Source organism: Sinocyclocheilus rhinocerous, unplaced genomic scaffold (assembly GCF_001515625.1).
Source record: "Sinocyclocheilus rhinocerous isolate Xijiao unplaced genomic scaffold, SAMN03320098_v1.1 scaffold591, whole genome shotgun sequence".
Taxonomy (NCBI): Eukaryota; Metazoa; Chordata; class Actinopteri; order Cypriniformes; family Cyprinidae; genus Sinocyclocheilus; species Sinocyclocheilus rhinocerous.
In genome coordinates, this window is record NW_015641476.1 from 2,769,727 (window position 1) to 2,780,410 (window position 10,684).

General features: G+C 34.9%; 1 protein-coding gene across 1 annotated transcript in view; it reads left to right on the forward strand.

Annotated features, from left to right (window-relative positions):
• slc9a5 (solute carrier family 9 member A5) overlaps positions 1-10,684 on the forward strand; it is a 27,636-nt gene that overhangs the window by 2,127 nt on the left and 14,825 nt on the right. The window contains exons 2-5 of the mRNA XM_016571813.1: positions 4,587-4,910; positions 5,917-6,071; positions 9,315-9,393; positions 9,488-9,665. Coding sequence (XP_016427299.1) covers positions 4,587-4,910; positions 5,917-6,071; positions 9,315-9,393; positions 9,488-9,665 — 736 coding nt within the window. The remainder of the gene's footprint in view (positions 1-4,586; positions 4,911-5,916; positions 6,072-9,314; positions 9,394-9,487; positions 9,666-10,684) is intronic.

Here is a 10,684-nt window from a genome sequence, read left to right on the forward strand (position 1 = left end):
CTACAGATAACTAAACAAAATAGCTTGTCTACTAGAGTTTCTGACGAAATGTTAATTGTTGCAGTCTATGTAATTTTTTACATTTTAATTATTTATTGCAAAATCTGCACCTTTTGTGGCTAATATTAATTTCATAATGATCCTTACTCCAGTAAGTCGAGTAGCAGAAGTTACAGAAAGTGAAAATGTGGAAATACTATTGGCCCATTTTGGTGTGAACTAAATATGCAAGACTAGTCTTAACTCTTACATGTCACTGTTTATAACACAGGCCGTTGCTAGGCCGCTTAAAAAAATGGGGGCATAAATTAAGAGTATACCCACTTCTCCAGGCACCACTACACCACTGTACTGATGTATATGTCGCAGTAGCTACATATTTTCCCATTTCAGTTTGTTGCAGACTTTGCAGCCTTTTGAACACAAAAGAAGATATTTCGACTATATTATATATTTTTTTATTCTTCCATACATGGAAGTCAATGGAGACCACCAACTGTTTGGTTCCCAGCATTCTTCAAAATATAATCTTTATTTTTGGGTGAACTGTCCCTTTAAAACAAGCACTGTTTTGCATGTGTATGAATAATACCATCAAGTTATTTCCAGTACTTTTAATTTGCAACATTTCTGCTATTTGATTAGCATCTCTTCACCAAAATTCATCGGTCAAATGCTTCTACAATCATCTTTTCTCGGCTCATTACAAATGAGATGATTCTCTGTTTGTGAGTTCACTGGAGAACCGTTTGATTTTGTGCTATTCGTGAATTATGTTTGACCTCTTTTGTAAACTGGTTCAGCTGATTCATTGAAAAGATCCAACTCATAAGAATGATTTCTTTATGTGAGAGGTCTGTTGTGTTCAGTTGTGCTGTAGTAAGTAGTAAAGTGAGAGCTCACAGTGATCAGTGCCAAAAGTACATTATAAAAATATCTTAAGAACACAAGAGAATATTCAATTAGACTTGAAAAACATGACGTGATGTTGTCCATAACAGTACAATCAACTTACAGATTAATGAACTGAAGAATGTAGAATTTGAGAACAAAATGGTTAACAGAACTCGCTGTACATTTTGTGGTACACATTGTGTAGTTTATTCATGAAAATACACGCATATAAAGTACATACACAAAATGCACTGCCTCCTGTATTTGCATGTGTGGGTGATTCTCAGGCGTCCCTCCAGCTTGTATTTTTGGCTAAGACATGCAGTTATATCAGATCATTTAGTTCTGGTAGCTCAATCATCTGTTTCTCCATGATTCGATTGCCACAGTAACACCATCAAAATTCACTCTGAATATTTGTCTTGCATCTGGAGAAAGTAGCACTATCTGAAGCACCTGCTGACTTCAAGCTGACTTCAAGTGCTGAGTACAGCCTGAACAGGTGTTAAGAAAACGCACAGTGTTCAGCTGACTTCAAGTGCTGAGTACAGCCTGAACAGGTGTTAAGAAAACAGTACTGAATGTCACCTACATAGGTGACAAAAACACAAAAGGCAGTGGACACAGCTGCCCCGTGTGCAAAGCGTTTTTATATTATCCTTAAAGATGCAGTATGTAATAGTCACAGCTAGCAGTTGAAATGGTTGGGTCAATGGGCAGAATCACACAGACCAAAACAAAAACAGACATTCTGACACGGAATGCCCATTTTCAAAGTAGAATAACTGGCTGTAGTATTGTTTTTTCAGAGAAACAAGTATATGAAGTATGTGAAATTAGCATATTTCCTGATTATCCAGTAATGTATTATAGTGTTTTTATGTTTTAGTACAGTCAGAAAATTACATACAGCACCTTTAAACTATTGTATCATTATAGTACTGCCATAACATTGCATCAGTGCATTATCAAGATGACTATGGTGTTATTAGACACGCATGCTTTTTGTCTCACAGATTATGGGCGTCAGCACGGATTTACCCCTTATTGTGACATTGGCAAGTGTCATTTATGGAGGGCCTCATTCAAAAGTTTTGGATATGTTTTTTTTTTCCCCAGTGTTTTAATGAAGTCTCTTATGCTCACCAATGGTGCATTTATTTGCTCAAAAACACACAAAAAATAATAATGTGAAATAATATTAACATTTAAATAACTATTTTAATATTTTTAAAAATGTAATTTATACCTATGTTGGCAAAGCTGAATTTTCAGCAGCCATTACTCCAGTCTTCAGAGTCACATGGTCCTTCAGAAATAATTTTAACGTATTGAGCTCAAGAAACATTTCTTATTAACAATGCTGAAAACAGCTGTGCTGCTTAATATTTTTTTGGGAAACTGGTTTTTCATGATTCTTCGATTGAAGTTCAAAAGAACAGCATTTATTTGAAATAGAAACCCTTTGTAAAATTATATCTTTGTTTACTGTAACATTTATTCAATTTCATGATATATTAGTACTGAATGACAGTTATTAATATGAAAAAAAACTTTAATTTAGCTGTTGCCAGTGTCAGTTATTGACAATGTCTGCTCATTAGTTCAGCTACAGACAAAAAACAATGAAATCCATATGCATATGTAGTGATGATTATGATCTGTCCTGTAACTTTCACAATCTCATTTATCAGTGTACTGCATTCAGAACACGCTCTTCTTCTCAAACATCCGTACTTTCAGTTGTTGAGTTTGAGCACCATCCCATTATACACACACTTTAATTTAATCATAGACCTGTTCTAATGTTAATAAAGATAATCGCAATGGGACGGCACTCCACTCTATATTCCTAATTAGCTGTGCAAAAGTTCTCTCTGCCTGTCCCTGAAAATGAAGGGCGTCAGTTTAATTGGATTTAATATTCTTTCATTATGGCTGTAATTATATGTGGACCGATTATTAAAAGCTTATGACAAGTAATAATTTAAAAGCAGGAGATCTTGTGATAGAAAGGATTTAGCAGTAGCAAGAGTCATGTTCACACATGAAGGTCTTTTCTATTACAATAGAGAGAGGTTGGAGTGGCACACAGGTGTCAGTATGAATGGAATGAATCTGTAGCACTCTCATTAAAACATATTTGTGTATTTTATGTCTATATCTAGGCATATGTATCAGGATATTTTCAGAATTATATTTAATTTTTTTATTTTGTTGTTTTTGTTATTTAGTGTTTGTGTGTGCACACATGCATGTGTTTGTGCAGATGTCTATGCTTTTTTTGGTTGTATGTCAGTGTTTTTCTGTCGTTGTGTGAATGACTCATGGTGAGCGGTGATTGTTATGTTTCTTGGCAGAGGTGTGCACTGTTTTCCCTCCTCCACAGAATCACTCAGAACGTGTAAACATTAATAATTTAGTGGCATTAGAATCTCTCATCATGCTGTAATGTGTTGTGATTTTACGCACTGGCATTTCATGAGGACTTGTCTAAATGGAGGTCAGTGTGTGCCTTGCTCGTTTTTTAATAAGCATTATAAATCAACATCATTTTCAGTAAAATATCCCCATTCTTTATATTGCCAAACTTCTTATAATCTATTAAATTCCCTTTTGTCCATAGAAACACTACTTGTGGCTTATGTGAAGTATAGGCTTACACCTCATGTTTCAGTGTCTTGATCCAGCCGACTCCTAATTCATGATGAGGAGGAGGAACCAGGAAGCTGAGTTATTGCAGTTATTGCAGTGTGATTGTTCCCCTCCAGATAATCACTTGTACAGTCATTTGATATGTCTGACTTGTAGATGGAAACTGGTCATACTGAATTTCCAATTGGAAATATTGTGATGAATTCTTGCAGCTGCTCCGTGGAGTAATGTCATACATTTTACTGATGAAGTGAGTATCTGCAGTCACCTTGTTCAATACTCCTTTCTTAAAGCTTTAGTATGAGAATGGTGTTTTTGTGACAGCATACTGGCACACTTACTGTCCCTCTGTGACTCACTATTTGTCACTGTAAGGCACTGTACGTTAGAGTGGTGTTGAGGAACAGTTCATTTGAAACCATGGCATGGAATTACAGCAGCTGCAACTTATAAACTACTCTTTAAATGAGGCTTATTGGCTGCTGTGGGCCATTAAACTTTTAGCTTTTTGCATGTTGTTTGGTTTGTTTTATTCTTTCATGCATTCTTTTGCATTTTAATGCATTTTTATGCATTATGCATTCTTTTATGGGTGTTACCATGTTTATAAAATTGGCACATGCTGCAGTAAACTTTGATGAAAGTAAAGATGCACCAAGTATCTATAATATCTACTACTATCTGTTATTAAAATGCATATACATGATTTTGTAAAAAAAAAAAAAAAAAAAGTTTAGGAATGATTATTATTTTAAACAAAAAGATAATAATATTAAGATTTTTTCCTTGTGATTTAATAATTTAAATATAAATGGCTAAAAGTACATGAATGCAGTGTACTGTATGTACATTATGGTCAAAATGCAATTTAAGTCTGTTTAAAAGGGATGAAATTTTACAGCTAGAGTGCCATTTCAATAAAGCACATCACTACATTTACACTTTTTATGACACTGAATGGCAACATATCTCTCATCTCAATCCATTTGAACTTTTTTCCCCCCTGTTCTCTCTTTTCTCCACTTGGCAATCTTCAGTATTCCACTTCTCTCAGCGTTTCACCACAGCGGTCCCAGAGAGCTGTATGCTGATTCTGCTGGGTCTGGTTCTGGGTGCAGTGGTTCTTATCGCCAGCAAGAAGCAGCCGTACCAACTGGACCCAGGACTTTTTTTCCTCTTTCTCCTGCCAACTATAGTGGGGGATGCTGGGTATTTTATGCCAGCACGGCTCTTTTTCGACAACCTGGGTGCCATTTTGATGTATGCTGTGGTAGGCACGTTGTGGAACGCCTTCTGCACTGGATTCTGTCTCTATGGAGTCAAGATGGCAGGGGCCATAGGTGAGCTATTATGGGATGTCTGTTCAAACTAATGGAACCAAATATGACACTTCATCATAGATCATACAGTGCTTTAGCCATGTACGCTTGTTTTGGAACTTTTTATTAAGAGAAATTATGAGTGGGTAAGCATAATAATAAACCTTGAATAATTTTTTGATTCCAGACATTTCAAGAACTGTATGTTCCTCAGTTGCTGAAGGGACAAATTTAAATAAGAAATATTATGTTTATACGTTGATTTTTATGTTGTTTTTTTTTACATCTTAATTAAGTTTCTTAAACTTTTCAGAAGTTAATTGACTCCCCCCTAGTGGACCCTGACCCCGGTTGCAAATCACTGTACTGTAAGCTATTAAATAAGCTATTAAAGTCCTTGTTACTTTGATTTTACTTCAATTGCTTATGTTGTTTATAAAATACTGACAACTGCAATATGATAAAAGATGGGAATGTTCAATAAAGGATTCAATTTATTAATTATAATTATCACCAGAGTTATCTAGTTCATAAGTCTAAATACAGGCGATACAGTATGTTTATTGGATGGAATCATTAATAATTCAGTTGTCATCACAGGTCACATAGTGTGATTATATATAAATGTTTTTACATTTTTCCAACTGCTTCGAACATAGCTCTTCAAATCATGTTTCATATTGTGAGTTATGCAAATTTTTGTTCAATACAAGTCATCACTGCCTTATAATTGTTGATCCAAGTATCCCATATGATTTAGATGGGGTGTAAGGATGTTTTAGATCTAAGAAAGCTAGTAAATAGCCATTTAGCTGTTACTTTCATCCAAGGCAACATACAATACTCTTATCACAAGGACAGTCCCACTGGAGCATCATGGGTTAAAGTTCTTTGCTCAAGTGCACTATGGTGACTCCCAGCTTACAATGTTTGAACCTACTTTTACAGATCTTTAGCTACTACACCACACCATTAGGGCTGTACTACAGTCAATTTGGCTGTAAATATTGACTGCAGCTTGTGTGTTGTGTGTGTGCAGATGAAAAAGTAAATGCAGGTTTGATGGATTTCTTGTTGTTTGGAGCTCTGATCTCGGCTGTGGATCCTGTAGCAGTGCTCGCTGTGTTTGAAGAAGTCCATGTGAATGAGACACTCTTCATCATTGTCTTTGGCGAGTCACTGCTCAATGATGCTGTCACTGTGGTGAGTCAGGACATTTTTTAAATCATCTTCCCCTGTATGACTCTTGTTTGCTTCAATCCCTAATTTATAAACAAATTGCTTTTACTATGTAAGCGTGGGCAATGTGACTAACACAGAGAATAATGGTCAGCACTGTGAGTGAGAAAATACACTACCATTCAAAAGTTTGAGGTCAGTAAGGTTTTTTTTTTTTTTTTTTTTGTAAAGTCTCTTATGCTCACCAAAATCATTACTCCAGTCTTCAGTGTCACATGATCCTTCAGAAATTATTTAAAGATGCTGATTTGCTGCTTCCTATTATTATCAATGTTGAAAACAGTTATATTAATATTTTAATGTAAACCATAATAGTTTTTTTTCAGTATGCTTTGATGTGTAGAAAGTTCAAAAGAACAGAATTTATTTGAAATATATTTTGTATCAATAAAAAGGCTTTAGTGTCACTTTTGATAAATTTAATGCATCCTACCAGATAGGCCTGCACGATTAATCGTTTGTAAACCGAAATCGCGATTTGAAAGGGTGCGATTTTCAAATCGCAAGAGATGCGATTATTTCGATTAAGGACTATCAGAGATTTAACAAGCATCTACGTAGTTTTTGACAGTTTGCTTCATGCGCATTTTACTTCAAATCGTGCAGCCCTACCAACAACTAAACTTAACCTGTTAAAGGGGTCATATGATGCTGCTAAAAAGAACATTATTTTGTGTATTTGGTGTAATGAAATGTGTTTATGCGGTTTAAGGTTAAAAAAACACATTATTTTCCACATACTGTACATTATTGTTTATTAAAAGTATTAATTTCTTATTTAAATAAAAAAAAGATCTGTAGTACCATAGACACTCAATTCTGGCATAATTGATATTGGAGTGTTTTGACATATGTAGACCTACTTATTTTCTTGTGGACATATGAGAGTTAAGCTTAGTTTAGGGATTTAAAAGGCTCAAGGAGAGCTCAAGGGAGATGAGGAAAATCTCTGCATCCTTCTGTGTTCTCTCTGTTCAGTCGCATCTCTGTTGTTATGGTAACATTACACCAGAACCCTCTGCTGTAGTGCTGACATGATTATGTTATAAAACATAACCAAAAGTCATTTACTTGCTCTGGAGGAGCCAATCGATAGTAAATGACTTAGGCTAAGACATTGCCACTGAATTATCCAAACCATTTCCCTCTTTTCTTTGTATTTTTTATATAATGACTCTGGGGACATACAGTAGCTACTGGTTAGAGATAAATTGATTTAGTGTTACTTGTTTATACTATATATTGTTGTTGGGATTAAATTTGGTTCCAAATCAGCAGAATATCAAGCTCTTGCATGTGCAGTCTTGGGTATGTGTTGACTGTATGCGAGTCTGTCCCCTTAGTTTTGTAGCTATTACACTTGTTGAGCCATGTGTAGAGGATAAGGCCCAGTGACTCATCACTATCACTAAACACATTCCCCATCTACTTCACTTTAATCTACCCCACAACATCAACCTCACTCCATCTGGAATGTGAAAGCATGGACGTATCCATCCATTCCAGAATGCCATTTGTCTGGGTCTGCACGTTTTCGCTTGAATTCACAGATTATGTGAGGAACAATAGTTCCAGTCTTACTCTGTAAAAGTCTTGAATCATGTAGTGGAATAGTTTTCAGTTGCTCTATGCCAGTTGTGATTTTTGTAAAAATGCATCCAACACAAAGGGTGAATCAAAGATTATGAATTACTAGATTGGACTGAGACAGAGACTGTTATGCACGTTCAACATTTTTCCACACAGAATGGTCTAAAATCAATATTGACATTTTATTTTTATCCCTTAAGGGATAGTTCACCATTTTCCCAAAACTGTATGACTTTTTTTTCTTCTGTGGGATATAGAAGAAGATATTTTTATTTCTTATTTATTTATTTTTGTCATATACAATGGAAGCCAGTTGACACCATTTGTTTGTATTACCTACATTCTTCAAAATATCTTCTTCTTTTGTGTCTTGCAGAAGACAGAAAGTCATACATAAATGAATGTATTTTGTGAATAAATGACATTTTTCATTTTCTTAATCTTATTATTATCTTTTGTTCTCTTAATGTCACTTCTCTTTGAGCTGGGTCGTTACAAGATTTCTGTTTTAAGTCTCCTTTATTAGCATATTAGAATGATTTCTGTAGGATCGTGTGACACTGAAGATGTCTCTTAATGTCACTTCTCTTTGAGCTGGGTCGTTACAAGATTTCTGTTTTAAGTCTCCTTTTTAGAAGATTAGTTGTAAAGGAACAATTTCAGATGCACTTTCAGTCTGTCCATTCACTTTCTCCATTAGCTTTGAATGTCATTTTTAAGTGAAGTGAAGTGAAGTGACATGTGGCCAAGTATGGTGACCCATACTAGGAATTAGTGCTCTGCAACTAAACGACTAACTCACCTTGACTACAGTTTAAAAGTTTGGGGTCAGTAGATTATGATTTAGGGACCAGTTCTCACTACTAACTAGTTGCTAATATTACTAGCATATTGTCTGTTTGTTAGTACTTAAAAAGCACATGTTAATGCCTTATTCTGCATGACCATATTTTAGAACCCTTATTCCGACCCCACACCTAAACGTAGCAACTACTTTACTAACTATTAATAAGCACCAAATTAGGAGTTTACTGAGGCAAAAGTCGTAGTTAATAGTTAGAATTGGTTCCCAAAATAAAGAGTGACCAAAATGAGTACTTTTATTTAGTAAGGACACACAAAATGATCAAAACTGGCAGTACTTTGACCTATCTATCCATCAAAGAATCCTGAAAAAGAATACGTTTCCAAACAAATAAGCAGCACAACTGTTAACTGTTACCTAACCTAACCCAACATTGATAATAATAAGAAATGTTTCTTGAGCAGCTAATCAGCATATTAGAATGATTTCTGTAGGATCGTGTGACACTGAAGATGAGTAATGGCTACTGAAAATTCAGTTTTACCTTCACAGGAATAAATTACATTTTCAAATAGATTATGATAGAAAATAATGACTTTTGATTATAATAATATTTAATAATATTACTGTTTTTACTGTATTTTGATCATATATATGCAACCTTGGTGAGCATATGAGATTTCAAAAACATTAAAAAAATCTTACTGGCCCCACATTTTTGAATGATATTAATTGAAGGTATAGGTACTATATATATATATATATATATATATATATATGTTGCAGGGATACATTTTTAATTTTCTCAACAGGTCTTATACAAAGTGTACATATCCTTTGTGGAAGTGGGACCAGGAAATGTTTACACTGCAGACTATTTTAAAGGAATTGGTAAGTACAAAATGTATAAATAGTTTATTTTAGAGTGTAATATTTAAATGAGTTAATTATTTTTTATTCTCTATCTTGCATGCAATTATTCCAGCATCCTTCCTCATTGTCAGTATTGGAGGGACTTTGGTTGGTCTCATCTTTGCTGTTATTCTGGCCTTTGTCACTCGTTTTACGAAGAAAGTGCGCATCATAGAGCCACTGTTCGTCTTCCTGTTGGTTTACCTGGCCTACCTGACGGCAGAACTCTTCTCTCTGTCCGCTATTCTATCGTGAGTGTTGCCACTGCTTGCATACTCATCTGAATAACTTGACCTATTTGAAAATGAGTCTCTACATACTGTAGTAGTAAATGGCATCTTTATTAACACTGTGACCATGAAATTTGTTTAGAAGATGAATAATACACAAAATGAAATATGACTGAAATTTTGAAATCCAGAAAGATTTGTGTGATCATAGGGCATAGAAAATATCATTAGCTTAGTCTAAAAAAAATAAAAATCAATGGAAGGTTCCCATCATGATAAAAATAGCTGTGTGTATGTGCAGCCCTGTGATAATCTCTGTAGTGGCTGACATTTAAAACGGTGAGAAGTTAAATGACAGTATTAATGCAGAGAGAGGGAATGATTCATACCTAAGAGTACTACAGCAAAAGAGAGAGAAATATAGGAGCATAATAAAAGAGAATGAAAACATCAGGGTCAGGGATAAATGATACATTGAATGAAAACTGGTGAGTGTGTTTGTTTATGTGTGCTGGATGTCTGTGCACATGATGAGGAAAACATGATGTTGTTTATGAATATTTCCACTGTCAATTTGAAGATTGTTTCAGATTGTTTTCAGACCATTTGTGCTGACCCGTAAATGTCAGTAGTTTCTGTTGGGTCATAAATCACATAATGAGATTATGAGCAGAGGAATTAGATTATTAACCCATTTTAGTATTGCTCATTAGAACAGATTTTAAGATGCAGGGTCATGCTCGAATACAACATGCCTTAAGCACAGGAATCAGTTCTACAAGATATGAAGCAATGATTTCTCTCACATGTAGTTTAAAGGAGGCATATTATGCCCCTTTTTACAATATGTAATACAAGTCTCTGGTGTCCCCAGACTGTGTCTGTAAAGTTTCAGCTCAAAATACCCCACAGATAATTTATTATATCATTTTGAAAATGCCTATTTTGAGTGGAAGTAGAAACGCGCTGTTTTTCGGGCCTGTCTCTTTAAATGCAAATGAGCTGCTGCTCCCCGCCCCCTTTTCCAGAATAGAGCTGCG